The sequence below is a fragment of the Rhinopithecus roxellana genome, chromosome 3 (genome assembly GCF_007565055.1).
Source record: "Rhinopithecus roxellana isolate Shanxi Qingling chromosome 3, ASM756505v1, whole genome shotgun sequence".
In the NCBI taxonomy this organism is placed as follows: Eukaryota; Metazoa; Chordata; class Mammalia; order Primates; family Cercopithecidae; genus Rhinopithecus; species Rhinopithecus roxellana.
The window spans coordinates 130257572-130278841 of NC_044551.1; the positions used below are offsets into that span (position 1 = coordinate 130257572).

At 37.4% G+C, this 21270-nt stretch overlaps 1 protein-coding gene across 1 annotated transcript in view; it reads right to left on the reverse strand.

Annotated features, from left to right (window-relative positions):
* Positions 1-12790: 12790 nt before the first annotated feature.
* FAM81B (family with sequence similarity 81 member B) overlaps positions 12791-21270 on the reverse strand; it is a 53917-nt gene continuing 45437 nt past the window's right edge. Inside the window, exons 8-10 of the mRNA XM_010380606.1 lie at positions 16527-16662; positions 14777-14972; positions 12791-13079 (exon numbers count right to left, since the gene is read on the reverse strand). Coding sequence (XP_010378908.1) covers positions 12946-13079; positions 14777-14972; positions 16527-16662 — 466 coding nt within the window. The 3' untranslated portion in view covers positions 12791-12945. The remainder of the gene's footprint in view (positions 13080-14776; positions 14973-16526; positions 16663-21270) is intronic.

Here is a 21270-nt window from a genome sequence, read left to right on the forward strand (position 1 = left end):
TCACTTGCTTTACAAGATTACCCTTTGCTTCAGGACCATAATCAAAGGGTTTTTGACTTCCTTGCCAAATTCTGCCTTCCAGGGACCTCAAACACAGGTTTTTTCTAGACTGGAGGGTTGGAAAAACACCTGAGTTGATACTGTCTCAGAGTATTTGCATTTATGTGCACACATTCTCTCTTAACTTTCGTTGCCTTCTTGTCAAATTACTGCCCAGTTACCGTGAGCCTCAGATCATTTCTACTTACATAATTTTTATAGAGCTTACTTTGTGCCAGAGCTAAGCTAAGTGTTCTTAACATTGTCATTTAATACTAATTAATAAAGGTGAATGGTGTTAAACAATATGCCTAAAGCAAAGGAAATTCAAGATGAATCAGTGTTATAAGATTCCAGAAACTCTAAAACAGTGGCCAGAATTTCTTTTGGAAGTTTAAAGGTTTTTTTTTGTTTTTGTTTTTGTTTTTGTTTGTTTGTTTTATTTTATTATTATTTTTTTTAAGACGGAGTTTCACTCCTGTTGCTCAGGCTGGAGTGCAAGGACACACTCTCGGCTCACCACAATCTCTGCCTCCTGGGTTCAAGTGATTCTCCTGCCTCAGCCTCCTGAGTAGCTAGGATTATAGCCACGCACCACCACACCCAGCTAATTTTTTTGTATTTTTAGTAGAGACGAGGTTTCTCCATGTTGGTCAGGCTGGTCTCAAACTCCCAACCTCAGGTGATCCACCTGCCTTGGCCTCCCAAAGTGCTGGGATTGCAGACATGAGCCAGCGCCTGGCTCTATACATAAGTTTAATTAGAGAAATTAGATTAAAAATTGTTTCCTGAAGGACCAGTATTTAATTTCCATATTAGTATTTCATTACTTTTGTTATATTTTGTCTGGGAATTGTAGTGAATTTTCTGCTATTTTTATCCATTTTTTATTATTGATTAATTAGATATTTATACACTAGTTTGACATCTGATAATTTCCCATGGGAAAAACATGTTTCAGCTTCCAAGTAAACTTTTGGAACACAATCTGTTTGGGGTCACTTGTCATTTTTCATGAAGTGTCCCTTTTAATTTCTGGTCAGGAAAAAGCAATCTAAAATGCTGTGCTCTCTTTTCACTTTACAAAAAGGAGCTATTAAACTTCCTTTAATTTAGAATTCTCTACAAAACAGGATTAGATAGAAATACTCACACATTAAGGGAATTAAAAGATGTGGTTATTTGAAACAGTATAAAACATTAGGTAAATATGTACTAGTTTGTAATGTATGAATATGAAGGCATACATATTTGGTTGCTGCATAAAAAATTTGATACCTGCTTTGGGAAAGTTTTACAGGAAACAAAAATGAAGTATATTTTGGAGTATGAGTGAATGTGGCTTGCAGATCCCTTTTTGTCATGGCACATTAAAAAATGTAGAAACTTTGTTTTGACAAGGTTGACCTTTGTCTCTCTACAGGTCTTCCTTTCACTCACTTTAGTTGTTAATGGCTAGAAAAAGTCTCAGGCTGCCATGCTGCTTGTTGTAAGGTATAACACTCAGCTGCTGGTTATAAATTGACCCTCAGTTTGTAGGAGAGGTTTTTTGTTTTGTTTCTATTTTTGTACATTAAAAAGATATATTTATGTATATTATACAGGTACAATAGTTTTTCCACTTGTTTTTAAAGACTTTTTATACAGATGAAATGAAAGTCCAAAAACTCCCTCATTTAGAGTATGTGCCTCATTTTTGGTTTAGAAAATGTAGTTAGTCATATAAGATCTATTGTAATTCCAGACCATTCATGGTGTCTAGCGGTCCCTATGCTGCAATAGTGGGTTTTTCGTTCTTTTGGATGAGAAACTTTTTGAATAGCAATATTTTAAATCCTAGTATGCCTAAACACCCTATACAACCATAATATTTTTATAAGTGCTAAACTAACTTTAGACCTCAAAATGTTTTGAAGTAGGAAAATAAAGGTTAGTATCTCTTTAACAAGAGCTGTTATGAAACATTTGAAATATTTTTTCTTGTTAATTATAAACTTAGAATTGAAAATACTAGTTTGTTTTAGGGAAGGGAAATGGTGCCAACAGAATGATGATTGAAGTTGGAGTATGCACCAAAACAAGGGTTGGATTTCATATTATATCACTGGACTGTTGAAATAATTGTCATGTCATGAAGGTTCAAATTATTTTTTAAAAAAGTTTATTTGGGCTTCATTCTTCACCATATACTTTCCCTGTATGTAATGCTTATTATAAAAACATATTTAAATTACATTAATTTTTCTAGGGATAAGGTGGGTATGAAAAAATGCTTATCTTGCACCTTTTTCTTACAGTAAGCAGAATAATGGCTCACAAAGGTATCCATGCCCTAATTCCCAGTTTGTGAAGACGTGTATAAGGAATGTAGTTGTTCTTTTGTATAATAGCTAATGTATGAACTACTCTTACCCAACATGCTACTTACAGCATAGTATCACCAACACCATTTTTAAGTACTTTGCTCTAATTCTCTTTAAAATAAACCACATTAAATTATACACACAAAACGTAAGTGGTATGTTTCAAGCTGAGTTTCAATATTGAATGGGTATGAGACTAGGTAAGTCTTGGCCTTTAGTTTTTATTTGAATTTGTAAAATAGGCCTTGAGCTAGGTTTCTAATGGCAACATTCTGTTGTTCTAAGGCCAGCAGCGTTTTCCAAGTCAGAAGTGAGCTGAAATAAAATACTGAAATAAACTGCTGGGTGCAGCACCTGTGAAGCAGCAACCCTGGTTTCCATTGAACAGGGGGGCTCCCTGCACTTGAAACTCTTCTTAGGGTAGAACTCCTTTGCCAAGAAACCTATACTGTGGGAAGAGATGCGTAAACAGGTCTTGGTTCTTGGTGCTAAGACTCTGAGAAGGAAAGTTGTTCTACACTCAGAGAATACTTCAATGGAAGCCAGCATCTATGAATGGCTGAAAGTAATTACAGGTGTCTGCTTCATGCCAAATAGGTTATACTTCTTACGGAAAGACTACCCACATTAAATACAACATTTGCATTGTTTTATTATCTGACTCCCAGGTGACAAATAACTTAGTTTCTAAGACCCTGCCTTTTGCCATTTCCTTCCCTTTGATCATATAAAATATGGTCATTAATCTTCAGAGAAGAAATCCTACATATTTTAGTATCAAACAATCAAGAGTGTTTCTGGAAAACATCTATATAATAGTGGTTTAAAAGTTCTAATCTTAATTTGTTCAATATAATAGATAAAGGGAGAATACTGTACAAATAGTCTTTATATACACCCTAGCTTCAGAAGTTTGGAAATTAGCCTGTGAAGAAGTTAAGTGGTATGAAATGAAAGACAAGTACAGGTTTGATCTTCGCAGAGTGAGTTATGTGTGTTCTTGCCTATACATATTCCTGGCAGTGCTAATTTCTCTTGTGTTTGGGACACAAGTGTCTCCAGGCACAGGAGAAAAGCCAGATGGAGCAGAAGGTTTTTTGTGTGGAAAGGGGGAGGAGGTTAGGCAGAGAGAAAAAGCATTGCTGAGAAAGCAAAATTACATTGTTATAAGCAGCTTCTATTAGATGGAGATAAATATATTTCTGAATTGCCTGAGGCCAGCCTTCCAGTGCCTCAGAACAAGTGTTATGTATATGGTTGGAAGGTTTTTCTAAGAAATAGATTCAGCATAAAGGATTAACTCACTGGGCCCAGATTTACATAAACAGTGGTGAATAATTAGTGAATATTGAGAAATATGTAGGCAGCATAAAGTTTTTGTGTTAGTCAAGTAGCTTCTAAGAAAGCCCAAATAAGATCTAGTATTGCAAAGGATCTTGATACTGCACCAGCCCACCCTTTGCTTCAGGAGAGGAGTTTTTTGTGCTTATGAGGTAGTAATCATTACCCACCAGGGCTTCAGCACCCAGGGATAGATTGAATGCCCACCATGGTCCAAGCTCTTTACACTATTGCCTCATTTAATTTTCACATTGTTTTTTTATAATGGCTATTATCCTTATTTTACAGACCAAAAAAACTTTTATAAAGAAGTCTCAGAGAGATTATCTTTACTAAAGTTATCTGTATTCTTAGGCAAGCAGAATCTGGCCCCAAAGATAGTTTCCAATACTGTTGTCAAATGTTGTTAATGGTTGCTGTCAACTCAAAGAAATGTAAAAAAGTTGAGGTGTGTATCTTTGAGACTGACTCAGTTATCCTACCAACCTGTATTCAGATGTTGCCGTTTACCTTTTGGTACTATCTGAATAGGAGGAAGCTTAGGAAGAAGGGAACTTCCTCCCAAGGATGAACTTTGCAAATTTAAGCCTATGTAATGATAGAGAATAGAATACTCTACTCTTGTTACATTTTGAAGTTGATATAAGCCAGCTGAAGTGAGCTTATTGTTTCATTTAATCATTTAATCCTTGATAACATCACAAATTCCAACCCTTGGTTTTCTCTTTGGCTTTTTCTAACCTCTCAGAGTTCAACTTTCTTTTGGCCATCCCATGTCTAAGGTACAAAGGACCTTACGTTTTTTTTCTTTGTCAACTAATTCCTGTAGAGGAGATAGTTGGTAAAAGCTCATGGGTCCTTCATTCTTCTTTCTTCTTCTACCTGTCCATCCATCCTGCATTTTTTGAAGATTTAATATTGCTCTTATGAATACTTAAAAGCTGTTAAGTGCTAAGTGATAGAATTTTGGCCTAGAGACTAGATGGATTCCTTAGTGTAAGAGTCATTTTGGGTTTCAGGGCTGGGGGTTTTTCCGGTACCATGTAGGCCCCACCCCGTTTGAAGCCCATCCTTGAATGTTTGCCTATGAACACAGTGTATTACTTTTTTGTAGAAGCATCTGCTAGATGAATACTAATGACTTTTACCTGGCTGTAATGGCTATTGGGTTTGCTCTGATGGCCAGGACTTTTGGAGGAAACATCGTTCACTGGACATTAGCATCAGCACCTTGTGCACCTCCAGTCAATCTCCAAATGTTGCTTCAGCTGTTAGCCTCCTTCTCCAGAGACAATTGAAAGAAGAACTTTCAATTGTCTTTCAATTGTATTTTAAAAATAGAGGAATAGTTCCTCATTATAATTTGTTCCAGGAGAAATCTGTATTTTATACTTCCCTCTACTTTTGTCCATTGCTAGAATTATTGCAAGCCAAGGTATTTCTTCTCGTGCATAGTAAAAGGACCTTTTTTAAGCTCAAATATTTTTAGATACTAATCTGAATCAGAGTTATATGACAGCGCACCATGGAGCTTGTCTTTCTTTTACCATAAAAATAAAAAGATCTGTCTACTTGTATTAATCAATACCATTTATCAAGTACAGTACCTGCTATGTATCAGACACTAGTATTAGATGGTTTACATAGGTTTACAGAAACAGTGTAGCATAATGTTTACGAACAAGTTCTCTGCTCTTGTGAGTTCAAATCCTTGCCCATCTTTTACTAGCAGTATGACCTTATGTAAGTTATCTAACCTTTCTTTGCCTCAGTCATAGGCATCTAGTAGATTAAATGCATTAATCCATGGAAAGTACTTTGAGCCATCTCTAATATATGATGATAGCTCAATACATGTTTCTTCTAATTCCTCAGTTGCCTACAAGATCGGTATTGCTATCCCCATTTTAAGATGAGGAAATTGAGATTCTGAAATTAAGGAATATATATCCAAAGTCACACTGCTAATGAGTGGTGGCACTGGGTTTAAACTGAGACTTATGAGACCACAAGGCCCTTCAAGACTTCTCAGCATAGAAGTTTGGGGGTTTTTTTTGTTTTGTTTTCTCCGTGTTCATCTTTTGAGACTGTTGAAGACCTGGTTTATGATGTACTGCTTAGTTCCTCAATCATTTCTGATTTGTAACATCACATTTGTAAATATCTTCTGAAATGAAGTAGCAAAACTCTACAAAAGAATGGAGAGTTATGGAAATTCAGTCAATGAAGTCAAATTTTTATAACTGTATATCAACGGAACGATTTGACATAATAGTAAACCCTTACCACAAGTGTGTGTAACTCTAATCTGAAGAGGGAAATGCCTAACTAGGAGGAGGCCAAAACAGCCTAATGTTTTTCCTGGCAACCATCCTTCCTCTTTCAGTGAGGGCTCGCCACCCTCTCTGCATTGGAGAAGGTGCAGCATGTTTATTGTATGGCATGGAAGGGGACTCAAGAAAGCATTTGTAACTATTCTTCACTGAGTTGCGTAATACACCCTTTCAAGTTGACACTGTAGGTCAGGCTCCTCTTTGATACATGGAAAACTAATGGTGGGTCTTGAAGTAATACTAGTAGAACTTCCAGTAGATCACTGACACCGTCTGCCAGCAGGAACTCCCAAGGAGCACTGAAACCTTCAAATGATTACACTCCCTCTCCTACTTTACTGCTGCACGTCTCTCCATACTCACCCAGGACTCTTCTGCTGTTCCTTCAATGTTAGGTATCTTCAGTGTTAGGTTGTTCTTGGTCTCTATTTCTCACTGTAGTCTTCATGTCCCCGACCCCTATCCCAGCTAACCAAGGCAATGCTCTCCCCCCCCCCCCCCCCCCCCCAGTAATTCCAGTACCCATTTCTCTGCTGGTGACTTCCAAAGCTAAATCCCCAGTTCAGATCTTTCTCTCATGCTCCAGGCCCAGCTGTCTCATTAACCACTGAACATCTCCCCTTGGATGTCCCATAGATGCCTCAAAATCAATTAGTTTAAAACATCTCATTATCCCCTCTCTGCTGTATATTTTCCTCCTTTCACACCCAAATTTGCTTCCCACACTGCGTCTAATGTATTCTCTACACTGCAGCAAGAGGGATCTTTCTATAAAATGCAAATCTGTCACTCTCCTATTTAAGGTCTTATAAAGGCTACTCTGGATCCTTAAGATACAACCCAAGTTTCTCAATATGAATTACAAAGCCTTTTGTGATTAGATACCCCACTTTCCCTAACTTCTCCAGCCTTCTCTCTCACTCCTCACCTCCACTAACACACAGTGTAGGCTCTGACCTACACTTACTGGGCTTCTTGCAATTTCTGGCATATATCCCATTCTCTTTTGGCCTCCAGACCTTTGTTCAGGCTGATCAATCTGCCTGAGCCCTCACCTCTACCAATCAAGCCTCTTTCCCTTGACTCATGTCTGCTTATACATTGGAGGTCTCAATTTAGATATTCCTTCTTCTGGAAGACCCCTCTTCCTGATTCCATGTGTTTCTGGCAAACACAGGGAATGTGTTTCCTCTCCCTGGTTCTCCCATTATACTCTACTTTCCCATGTATTTGCAATTTTAATTGTCGGTCTTTTCCACTAGACTATAAACTCCCTAAGGGCAGGGTTTGTGTTTAGGTTATTCAATATTGTATCCACAGTGCCTAACCCATGGATGTATGGAAGCTGGAAAGATAGAAAAAGTAATACTTCACAAAAAGGTTGGAGATCCCCTTTGTAAGGCAACAATGTGCACTGTGTGTGTGTGTGTGTGTGTGTGTGTACTATAGATCAAATTTTTCCTTCTTGGTGTTTTGGGATGCTACTTGCTAGTACTATGGGTGAAGCCAATGGGAGGGAGTCTATGTTTGGAAAGTTAGAAGACGGGAGGGCTGCTGGTGTCTAGAGTACTCTGGGAATGCTGTTTCCTTGACCAAGGTCTTGGGCCTTGCTGCTCTCCTGACTACCAGATGGTGAGCATATATACCTCACAATGGGGCTACGAAAGCAGTTACCTGTGTGGCAGAAGGGGAGGGATTTGTCCTTAATTTTTAGTGCAGAAGTAAAACACTTTGGACATTACCATCTAGTCCTCAGTATGAATAATTTTGTATGATTTTTCCCCAAAGAGCAAGTTTAAAATTTTTTATTCTACATATGTAAGATGTAACAATGTGGTTTTTAATATGCATTGTGATACCTCAATCAAGCTAATTAACGTATCACCTCATATAGTTACCATTTTTGTGTGTGTGGTAAGAACACTGAAGATCTCTCTTAGCAAATTTCAAATAGACAGTACATTATTAAGTATGATCACCATGCTGTACATTAGATCTCCAGAATTTATTCATTTTAACTTTTGAGTTTGTATCCTGTGACTGAAATCTTCCATTTGCCTCAGCTCCCAGCCCCTGGCAACTACTGTTCTATTCTCTGTTTATTTCTGTGAGTTCTGGCAACTACTATTCTATTCTCCGTTTATTCCACATGTAAGTGAGATTATGTAGTATTTGGCTTTCTGTAACTAGTTTATTTCACTTAGAATAATACCCTCTAAATTCACTCATGTTGTCACAAATGGCAAGATTTCCTTCTTTTGTAAGCTTGAATATAGATACATAGATGACAGTTTCCTTATCCATTCTTCTGTCAGTTAGGTGGTTTCCACATCTTGGCTATTGTGAATAATGCTACAGTGAACATAGGGTGCAAATATCTCTTGGACATACTGTTTTCACTTTATTTTCCAGAAGTGGGATTGCAGGATCATGTGATAGTTTTATTTTTAGTTTTTTGAACAGCTTCCGTATTGTTTTCCCTAATGGCTGTAAGAATTTACAGTTCCGGGCCAGGCACGGTGGCTCACACCTGTAATCTCAACTTTGGGAGGCCGAGGCAGGCGGATCACGAGGTCAGGAGATCGAGACCATCCTGGCTAACATGGTGAAACCCCATCTCCACTAAAAATACAGAAAATAAGCCAGGCTTGGTGGCGGGCGCCTGTAGTCCCAGCTACTCAGGGAGGCTGAGGCAGGAGAATGGCGTGAACCCAGGAGGTGGAGCTTTCAGTGAGCCGAGATTGTGCCACTGCACTCCAGCCTGGGCAACAGAGTGAAACTCCGTCTCAAAAAAAGAAAAAGAATTTACACTCCCACGTACAGTGCACTAGGGTTCCCTTTTCTCTACAGCCTCACCAACACCTGTTGTCATTTGAGTTATATGTCTGTTGGCTATTTGTATATCTTCTTGGAAAAATGTCTATTCAGGTCCTTTGCCCATTTTTTAATCAGGTTATTTGTGCTTTTGGCTATTGAGTTGTTGAGTTCCTTATATGCTTTTGGATACTAGTTCCCCATCAGATATTCGGTTTGCAAATATTTTCTCCCATTTCATAGCTTCCTTCATTTTGCTGATTGTTTCCTTTGCTGTGCAGAAACTTTTTAATGTGATGTAATCCCACTTGTTTACTTTTGTTGCCTGTGCTTTTGGTGTTATATCCAAAAAGTCATTGTCAAAACTAATGTCAAGGGGCTTTTCCTCTATGTTTTCTAAGAGCAAGTGTTGATAATAGGAAGGAAACAACAGGAAATTTAAGGGCAGCAGGACCCTTAACTATCCAAGACTGTTTAAATGGTGTTTGTACTTAAAGTAAAAACTACCTGAGAATATTTTAACGTATGCCTCAAGTCTGTAGTGTGGATCTGGATTGCAGATTCTCCAGTGCTCAATCATCCTATATTTGTAGGAAAAGTCTGACATTTCCCAAAGGATTAAGTAATATTGTTTGATATGGAATAAAGTGCCATGTATATTGAGCTTCTTTAGGAGGATAGTTTTATTTATCTTTTTGGATCTCTGTCAAAATAAATGCAAGGGGAGGGAGGCCCAGTGCTCCACTGGTCCCTTGAACAGAGGTGAAACCCTTGAATATACTGTGAAACAATGGCTTTTAAGTTTCAGGGGCTCCTGCTTGCATTAGCCCTAGCCATGTATTTACAAGATCATTGTCAAATTTACAGGAGTAAGACATTTTAAACATAATTGATGAATACCGCTTATTAAGACCACTGCCTCTTTTCACTCCCACTTCCCTTGATGTCAGGTGGTGCTGGAGTGGCTGTGGACAAAGAGAAGTTGAGTTGGGGATACATTTGGATTACAGGGATATATTCATGTTGTTCACAGTCACTTCTGTATGGAGTTACTACTGGCTGTCCTGATGTAGCAGGGGCTTCCAGGAATATTCTTATAGACTTGTGTGCTAACTCATCTGGCATCAAGACAGTACATCAATAACAAACTGAAACATCATAAGCTTTAGACTCTGAGAACCCTGGGTCCACCTGCTCAGTGAGCATAGTTCTTTGACTATGTAGTCTGTGCAAACCTGTGAACACCTCAATTTGGCATCCCAAGTAGGAGAGTGGTGGTAGAGGATTCTTTGATCCTTTGATCTACTGCCCCACGTGTTACTGTCCTGGCCAATAACAATGAAAGGTCTATTCTGGGAAAACTTTTGGCCTGATTTTACACTATTATATGAACTACAATCTAATTTAGAACATTTTAGAACATTAATTAATTTAGAACATTTAGAACAAGGAGAAAATATATATACTTTTTTCAGTTGCTATGTGTCCTCTGCTTTTTAGCCATGTCTGTAGAGCAAAAAGGGAGTGAGATGACTTGACTGTTAGTCTGTATTAATTCCTAATTTAACACTCCCTAAAATCATTTATTTAGTTCATTACAAAGACTCTTTCAGCCTATTATATTTGTTGTTGTTTTTATAAAATATTTTTAGTAGAAACAAAAATATTATATAAAAATATAAAAGCTTTCGTAAATCCTTAATGTAGACAACAGAAGTTTTTTAAAAAATAGAATCCAATAAGTTTGTTGTAAATTCTTACCTTTTTTGGCAGACAGTATATGCATATTATGTTTAACTTAGTTAAAACATTTTATGACAAAAGTGGATCATATCCGTATTGCTTTTAAACTTGTCTTTTTCATATAACAGTGTATCTTGGACATCTTTCTGTGTTCTTTTTAAAGGGCTATCCAGCATTGCGTGGTGGAGGGAGTGGTCTGGTTAATACCATTTAGTCAATCAATTCCTTATATTTGGGTGTTTTCTGGTTTTGGTGTTTCTTTTCCTTTTTTTTTTTTCTAAACTGTAACAAATGATGCTGTAATGAGCCTTCTTGTTCATATATCTTTGCACACTTGGGGAGTATTTTTCCCCCTGTAATATAAATTTCTAGCCATGAATTGCAGGATCAAAAGATATTTACATTTAAAAATGTTAACAGATGTTTTCAAATTGCCATCTAAATCATTGTACCAATTTATAGACTCACCAATAATGTATAAGAGTGCACTTTTTCTCCACCCTTGCCAGCCCAATATTATCAATCACTTTACTCTTTGCCAATCTTGAAAACAGTAGCTAAGGGTTTCTTTAATTTTTATTTATTTAACAGTAAAGTTGGACATCTTCTCATACCTTCATATTATCATACTCTTCTATGGCTTGCCTGTTTATATCCTTTGCCCATTTTGAAAAAAAAATTGATTATTTTCTTATTTACTTGTAAGAGTTATTTGGGATTACTTGGGATATTAGCCTTTTGTCTTAGCATGATACTTGGTTACAAAGGATACTTACTATTGCATTATTTTAATATTTCTTACTTTTTCATTGGATACCATATCATCACTAAACATACTGCATTTTAAGCTCTTAAGTGAAATTCTGCTATGAAAATCCCTTCAATTATAGACTCAATGATGCTGCATGTGGGTTATTAATAGCAATAAAAGGAGATGTTTCATACAGTAAAAAAAATTATAGAAGTGACCATTAGTCAAAAATTTACTTAGAAGGTAAACTTGTTCTGTATTAGGGGAGAAGTTGTCACTTTTCTTCCCTAAGCCAAGGAAGGAGCCTAAGTTGGAAGCAAAGGTCCTATTGCCAAGCTTACAAAAGTTCTGTGATTAGAAATTAGTCCTTGTTGTAGTAGAGTGCATATCATGAATAGTTCGTTTTTATTTTTCATAAATTTACTGCTCAATATTAGGCTCTACATTTAATATTTATATCTAGAAAAGTAAAACAATTTTTTTTTTAGACGGAGTTTCACTCTTGTCACCCAGGCTGGAGTGAAATGGCGTGATCTCGGCTCACTGTAACCTCTGCCTCCCGGGTTCAAGTGATTCTCCTGCCTCAGCCTCCCAAGTAGCTGGGATTACAGGTGCACGCAACCACACCTGGCTAATTTTTGTGTTAGTAGTAGAGAAGGGGTTTCACCATGTTGGCCAAGCTGGTCTCAAACTCCTGACCCCAGGTGATTCACTCACCTCAGCCTCCCAAAATGCTGGGATTACAGGTGTGAGCCACCGCACCTGGCCGACAATTTTTAATTGTATAGGAAACTAGCATTTATGAAGTACTTCTGAATTTAGCGCCTAGGTCAAATTACGTTGGATATGTTTTCATGGAAGCTGTTGTATTCTCTTATTTTGCATGGTTTGGCTCTTAATTGCTTATAATTCTGGTACATAATGAGCACAAGGGAAATATATTTTAAATATGCATAAGTTAAACTTGCTACAAACATTGAGATTAGAAGTTGCAAACTGACCACTAGGTCATATCTGCTCCACAGGCATCTCACATAGTTTGAGAACTATTTTGAACTAGTTGCTAAAGCTTAAAAATAGAGGCATTTCTCTTGAAAAATGGAATTTTTGATAATAGTGGATTATATATATATGTTAGTCATGAACTGTCACTACATAGTAGCTATTATTTTAGACCGAGTAAGTGCTCTCCAACTTGCCAGAGCTCCTGTCATTCTTTAATATATTGCAACTGGCCTACTTCACTCATGTACCTTATGTAGATTCCTCTTTCATTATTTGTAGATTTATATATATATACACACACATATATATACACACATACATATATATATATAGAGAGAGAGAGAGAGGCAGATATATAAAGAAATTTCTTCATTTTTTCATTAATAAATGCAAGACATCCAAAGCTTCTGTGCTTTATTATTTTTCTGGTACATTCATCTCCTTAAAAGGAGACATTAGAAGCAGTAAACATCCCAGAGATAGTAACTTTCTTCTTCAGAACTTTTCCCAACAAATCACTCCATTGGCTGGTGAAAAAGAAGATGACTGAAAAGGTTTATACTTCCTGGAGTTCCACTATCTTACGCTGTAATTTCTTCAGGTCTTTCTGTACTTTACATTTCTCTAAATCCATCTTTGTTTTCTGTATTTGTTGGAGGGAGCTGAGACAGTCATGGATTGATTTAAATCCTGTAAGAGGGTAAAAGAATAGGTACACTTAAACAATGCATTAGAACATTTTTTTAAAAAGTTGCTAATTGGCAGTCCTGCCATAATTGATTATCATTTAATTCAAAGGGCATTAAATTCTCTTAAGACCAGCCAAAAATTGTACATAATCTATTTCTTGTATGTCATGAAGATCCATTCACAATAGTGTTTCAACTTATATCTGGTTATCTGGTTTCATTGTGAAATTTAACTATTTTTCTCCTCCTCTCCCCAAATATATTGCATAATTCTATATTGCAAGAGAGAAATTTAAAATATTTTATTCTTTCCGTATGCTTTGACAAGAGATTTGTGTGATTTTTTTTTCAGTCTTGTTACCAAATTGAAGGTAAAGATCTCAGATGAGATTTTAAAACTTCTCTGAAAGTAGCTTATTTGAGGGACCTCAGAGTGGTCCCCTGCTGCCCTCCTCCCTCCCAGCACTTTGTATCTCTCTTAAGTCTAGTCACTCATGACCACAGACCTATCAAACCTCAAGGTCTTAGGGCACAATCCATTTGTTATTCACTGGGGCCTTTCACATAGTCGTTTCTCAACACATTTTTATTAAAGGCATAAAGCAGCAAACCATTAATTTGAAGTTCCCACTTTCTAGAACTCCTCCTCGTTAGTAAAATGAAAGAACTTGCAGATGGTAAATTCCTTTTCAGTTCACTAATGGAATGAAGTTTTACTATTGGAATAAGTACAATTAAACCTCTGATAGTTAAACAGAAAGCAGGGCCTTTAAAAGAAGGGCAAGTTAAGTTTGGGACATGATTCCTGGCCAGATAATTCATTATTTTGATATGATGGTGGGAGGGGTGTATTGTGAGGGTTGAACCTCCAGGCAGCAAATTCTACTTATATGCCAGAAACATCTGGCAGATTGAGACCATCATGTCCTCCCAAAGCACCTCCAACGTATCTCTATACAGGACCAAATTTGGTAGAATTTACACATGAATTTTTCTGAGATCTAGAAGAAAAAAGAAAAAAAATTACTTGGGACTTTCTCTAGTAAAGAAACTCTTCTGAGCCCTGGTAATTCCTTCAGAATTATGACTCAAGGCAGATGGCTGCTCCACAGCACCTATCCCGTGTCCTTCCCTTTGACAAATTAGATGAGCCTTTCAAATTAATCCTCTTTGATGTTAGCTCAGCTTGACACTGCTGCCATTAGCCTCTTTAAAAGAAAAGCAGTCATTATACTGGACTCTACTAATTCATCCCTCTTTCTCACTTCTAAAGGTCAGGTCTCCAGTCTTGACATCTGTCCAAGCTCATTACTTGTAGTTGAATGAGAAGGGCATTTGATTTAGGCTCTTAGTTTCATAACATACCCACAAGTCACGTCTTGGGTATCTCCAAGGATTTTCCAAGTCTGACAATTCCGTGATTCTATGATCTTAGTTAAAAAAAAAAAAAAAAAAAAAAAAAATCTCACGCCAATGGCAGGCCTGTGACATTCCAAGTATGAGTGAAGAAAGTTAATTTATTTATATGCCTTCCAGTATAATACTCATATTCTATAGGATATTTAGAAAAGTGGATTAAATACATAAGGATGTCACTGATGACAAGATTGATCCCTGGCCATTAGCTCAAAGTGGAAGACTGAGGGATTGAACAGGAAAGGACAGATATTCTTTACTTAATAAAAGGTGTCTGCTCACCTGATTGATATTCATTCTGCATTGTCTCTAATTCACCCCAGATCTGCTTTTCCATTTGTTCCATCTTTTTGGACAATTTATTTTCCATATGCTTTACTTTACTTAGTTGTGTTTCCTGTTTCTCTGTGTTAATGAAATTCTCTACTTTGCTTGAAAGCTGCAGCAGTTTTTCTTCCATTTTATTTTCAGACTTTTCCTGTCAAAGAGATTATGGGATAGAACTTCTGAAACATACATGGATTTATCCTTCAGCTTAGAGAAAATGTTTTTAACATTCATTTTTCCATGCTGAGCATGAAAATTCAAACCGAATTCCTTTGTATCTAAAACTGTGTTCATAAGTATAAGAGTTAATCCCTTTGGCCCTGTTCATTTGTAGTTTCTGGAATTCAACATGTTATGGAATAAAAGAAAAGGGCTGTAGCGTGGCCCAAATTCCTTGAGAATTTGGCATTTTAGTCTAATATTCAAAGATATTTTAGATACTGCTTTTCCTGAGCTCCTTGGACATCCTCCTTCGAATTTTATACCTCCATATGGACAGACTTCAGCTAGAATAGTGATTCGTCATTCCAGTCATTTATTAGAATCACCTGGACCATACCCCACCCCCCAGAAATTCTGATTTAATTGGTCTGTGATGAAGCTCAAGAACGATAGGATTTAAGCACTCTCCAGGTGATTCTAATGTGCAACCAAGGTAGGGACTGCAGAGGCAGCCTTAGGATAATCAGCTGCTTTTCTCCTCACTTCTCCACAGGGAATCTGGGAGCAGGAGCTGGGCATAGCAGGTATGACTCCTTTGATTCTCCTCTCTTTGGCCCCATCTACCTCAGGAATAAGAGTTGGTGGATTCCAGTCTCTGTGTTCCTTATGGTGGGAGGTTGCTGCCTGCACGATGACCCCATGGTTACCTAGTGCCACCTATAACTGGTAAAGGAATCTGTCTAATTCAGGAGTGAAGAGCTAGCAGCCCCACTTGGCAGCTGTGATCTCATCACACATACTTCAATAGCCTTACCAGTGATAAAGCTTTGTTTATCTCCAACTCTTGGACTCCTTTGTAACTCTATCAGCTATTTACAAACTCGGGTTGGAGCTGGGGACATTATTTCCTGAGCTGCCTCTGCCTAAAGTCTCTCTACCTAAGTTCTCAAAACATCTTTAGTCAACTGCAGGACTGGCAGCCATTGACCACAGTGATGGCACAGTGCTGCCCTTCCTGTTGGGTAAGATGTGATGGTTGCAGTGGAAGAGGGGACTCTTGAAATAAGTATATTTCTCATATACCTTGGTAGCCTTACCCCAAAGCTTGGGGCTGTCTTTACATGGTCTGATCTGAAAAAGGAGTTTTGGAAACCTTTAATCTACTAACAAATCTCCAGAAAAGTCAAATGCTTTGTCTGCATATCACCCGGGGAGTGTGCCTATAACCACTGATTCCCAGGGGAGGCCCCTAGAGAGTCAGATTCCCTAGGGCTGGGGTGGCAATCTGTATTTTTTTTTTTAAACCTCTTCAGATTCTTTTGGTACGGGTAGAGCACACTCAGAAAGACAGGTTTGCAGAGTTGGGGAGTAGCAAACAGGACCAGAAGACAGGCCTCTGGGCTCCTATTGTGGTGCTTTAAAAAAAACGTGACTGAAGCAGTGAAGATTACCATGAATGTAGAAGTGCAACCTCCCAGACCTTTACTCCCTGCTAACAAGGACCATGCAGGTGTTTACTTCACAAAATAACAGAACTCCTCACCAGTTTTTCCTGTAGGACCTTCAGACATTCATTTATATGGCCCAGGTGGTCTTTTCTATATTTGAGAAATTGGTTTTCTGTCCATTTTTTATTATTCTCAACTTCTTCATACAGATTACTTGAAAGTGAATTAAATCTAAGGGAAAAAATGTTTTGTTTCATTTTAATAAGTGAATTTTAACATAAAAAATTAGTGTTGAAAAAGTCTGCAGTTTTTTGAGGTGATGAGACTCAATGTGCCTAGCAAGTATTTGTGGGGTGATATGGGAGGTGCAGAGGCAAGGTAAGTACACTGTGGGTTCCTGTCCTGAGCTTGAGTTCAGTCCAGCTACTGTTAACACCTCTACATACCCTAAAATACATACACACATGACAGGAGCACTGTCGGCTAGGAGCTAACCACAGCCACACTGAAATGTAGTGTTAACCATGCAGAATTGCTCTCATGGCCTGGGGCTCACTGGTTGTGTGTGGAGGAAATACTTTGATAAGTTCACTTGGGGTGGGGACTATTACTCATGCTAGGAGTTGTCTGTCAAAGGCCAGATAGTAAATATTTTAGGCATTGTGGGCCATATATTTTCTGTTGCAACCACTCAATGCTCCATTGCAGTGGGAAAGCAGCCACAGATAGTATGTAAAGAAATGAGTATGGTTACAGACTAATCAAACTTTATGTAATATTCACATGTCATGAAATATAGTTCTTTAATTATTAGAATGCATAGAAACCATTCGTAGCTGTGGGTAGTTGTGGCTAAGGGTGACAGTTTGCTGACTCCCGCTAAGGGCCAGTATGTGACTGGGAGAGGAGCAGGGGCAGAGAGGACCTGCATTGTCTAGCAGAGGAGAGAAAGGTCAGAGGCAGGAAAGTGGAGGGAGAAAGCCCCCAAAGAACCCGGGAAATGTGCCAAGGGGGACTTTATGTTGCCTTTGTCTCAGGCAAAATCTTCCATAAAGTCCCCATTGCTACCAATGAGTCTGTGTGAGTGGATTTTTTATAGGGGGCATTTAAAGACGCCCTGAATTACTCATGTGGGGCAAAAACAGAAGTAATAGAAGTACAGGAAGGGACCTATGGGACCTGTCAAGATGCTGCACCATAGAAGTATTAAATAACAGAAAATGAAGGATTTTTAAAATTGGAAGTGGATAAAAGGGTTGGAATCATATATCATTAGTTGAAAAGTCACTGTAGAGTGGCTGCAGGTTTGAGGAGAGGGGATTCCAATCTGAATTAAATCAGGTATGGGACTGGGAAGAGGTAGGATGAGGGATGGGGACTTGTGAGTGGTTTCTGTGTGTGTTTTCTGCATATGACTGGCTCGTGATAAGATGTCGGCTTCAAATTCCCTTTTAGAATAGGTAAAACTTTTAGACTGGCAAGAACAATGTTTGTTATTGAAAGTATTCAGACTGTTTTACAATGTATGGTACAGACTGTTAAATTAATAATTGCTCTGATGTTTTCAGACAAAATTATATGTATATAATTTAGTTTGTGATGTTTATCATTGGAAATTAATGATTAAATCATCCTGGACATACACTGCATGTATGTACATGCCTCTCTTTCTCTTTGGAAAAATTGTTTGGGCTAATTATTAGAAAATACAAGTTCTGTGAAATCATTACTTTTAGGCTAATGGCTCTCAGCTGGAGGCAATTGCCCCCTCCCACCTTCTCGCCCCCAGGGAACATTTGGTAATGTCTGGAGACAATTTTGGTTGTCACAACTGAGAGATGTTACTGGCATCTAGTGGGTAGACACTAGGGATGCTGAGAAACATCTTAATGCATAGGAGAGGCCCACAACAAAGAATGATCCAGCCAAAATACCAATAGTGCCAAGGTTGAGAAAACCTGACTCAGATGATGAAACCAAGGAATGGGAAATGTAAGTTCATTTTCCAGTAGTTGTATGAGTTACAGTCTAACAGCTAAATTCTGATCTTCGTCCTCTGAATTCTCTCATTATTTTTGACACAGAGTGATATTTTTCACATAGATATGAGGCATATCTTGATTGACTGTTGAGTACCTCAACGCTGCAGACGACGGAATTGGCTTCTATTTGTGTTCTTAGTCTACTCATGATTCCCAATCATCTGTGCTATTGGTTAACAGCTATTGGATCTCAGACAAATAAACCCATCCACTGAATATGTAGACTCCCTTATTTTAGCCAATTGTTTTCTCTATCTGGAATACTCTTCCTCAGAATGTCTATTGGCTCCTGCCCTCATTTCATTCAGATTTACATTCATACACCACCTTAAAAAACAGAACTCTTTCTCCTTATTTGAAACTTCCTATTCTCTTACCCTACTTAATTTTTCTCCAAAATTCTCATCACCATCTGACATACACTAATTTGTGTTCTATCTCCTCCACTGAAACTTAAGCTCCATGAAAGCAAGAATTTTGCATTGTTTATGGCTGAGAACAATGCCTGGAATATAATGAGTATTCAATAAATAGTTGGCTAAATGAACAAATGAATCATTCTTTCTCATTAAGTATCCTTTATTAGCATTGCTGACAAATAGCAAATCATAGATTTGTGAATTTATTTAGAAATCTAATCTGCTTTGGTTTTCATCTTCCTTTCCCTGCCTCTGGTGGAAGTATTAATTAGCAGTCACAGTTTAGGGGGCCAGTAAATTCCCAGATAATCAAGAGATAGCTTTACAATTGAGAATCCAGCCTCAGTGCTTACCTTTACTATATAACAAATAAATGAGAGCATTTACTCTTTTATCACGATACAATATTAACATCCCTCTGAAAACCAAGAAACCATTAAATATGCCCATGTAATATCTCTGGAAGGGCATATCAGTATTAAAATTCTGAAATTAAAGCCATAAAGAATGAATTACTACTTATGATCCTTTTATTATGAGATTTGCTTGCAATTGAGGATTAATTTTCCTGGTAACACTCAGAAGTTGGACTCTGTTGGTAGTTATTAAAATTTGAAAGCATTTTTGAAACAGCAATCTCCTTGAGAGATGAAAAGAATAAGTAAAATAAAGGTTTGTATAACTCTCTTTCTTTGCATAGGATTTTCCCAGACATAATGGACATGATTTGCCATAATCCATTAATTACAGAACTTACAATTAAAATCTCAACAGTATGAATCTATCTTAGATGACATTCACATTTTAGATCCCAAATCTTCTATTTCAATAGGTGTAAGAGCATTTCTATTAAATGTAGATAGATAGGTGATTAGATAGAGCTTTTTCTTTCCTTTTCCTTAAAACACAAAAGTCAGACATTTAAATTATAGCTAGAGACCTCACTAGGATGATGAGGGCTATTGGTTGTTTTTATGTTTTTGTTTTTAAGTGTTTATGCTGATTTAATCAATTTAAAATATACACCAAGAGCAATTGCAAGGGAGAAAGTTACAAAAGAGTGAAGGAAAGCTGAGTGAAGATCTACAGACACTGCAGAGCACAAGGAAGAGGGCTGCAGTGAGGGATTAGTGGTGAAGGCAGCCAGGGTCTGCCTTCCTTGGTCATGGATGACGTACAGAAATGAGGATGTAGCTCTATCCTAGGCCAGTTTTGCCAGTGCACTTATGTCCCAAAACCAGTGTCTTGTGTTAAAAAAAAATCTATTGAATGAACTTTTCCAAGATTTCGAATTCTTGGAAACTATTACTGCTGGCAGCCTCTCAAGAACTTAGATGGGGCTTTGACCAAGTGCGAATGTAAAAAGAATTAGTGGTCTTTCATTTGCTGATAAACAGAAGATATTTTCAGGTTTTTGTAATCATATTTGAAAAAGAGCTTAAGACAGACCATATGCTATTTTATTTTAGAGATTGAGTCTAAGATTCTAAGTTTCACATCAGAAACCAAAAATTAGTTCCAAGAAATACTGTTTTTCTACTAATTTTACACCTACAGATAGAACTCTCAAACTAATTTCTTCTTAATGTTTTATGATTTCTAATTAGTGACACTAAAAATCAATTCTGCCTCTACTCTGATAGAAAGACTTTTGTTTCTTGGATATTCCAAATTGTTCAAATCGCAATAGGTTCATAGCCTGTTTCCCAGTCACCCAAGTCAATGTGGTCTTTCCATTTTTAAAATTTCTGTGGTAGAATTAGTTTTCAATAGACAGAATTGTGAGATGGAGACATCATGAATTGATCAAAACAATTTGAGCTTTAGAATCAGACACTTTCTAGCTGTGTGATTTTGGGCAAATTAATCTCCATGATTATAGATATCCTAATCTTTAAGATAGGGATAAATAAGACCTACCCTGCAGAGCTGGGTGCATTGAGTATCTTCAGCGCTAGTGGTTGGTAGCATTCATAAATGACAATTACTATATTTATTATTTCTGCCTATTGATATATCATCTCATTTAACATTGTCTTAACTTTTACTTTTCCTGTGTTTAGCTTTTCACTTACGTTTTTTCTTCCCAACTGTAAGTGGCAAGGATTATGTTTGAATATTCTAAAACACAATGTACATAATATAGGTGCTCAAAAATCATTCATTCATTCATTGGCTTCTACTTCTGTTTCAATGTGCTGGGTGCTAAAGATACAAAGGTGAATGTGACATATCTCTGCACTGGGTAATTTTTAACTTTCTATTGTGGTAGTGTTTTCAAAGTTGGATGATATTATTTGAGTCTATGCATTTGCTTCGTTGACCAAATACTTTTTCTTTTCTTATAAATCACTGTCTACTAAACAAGCATCAGCAGT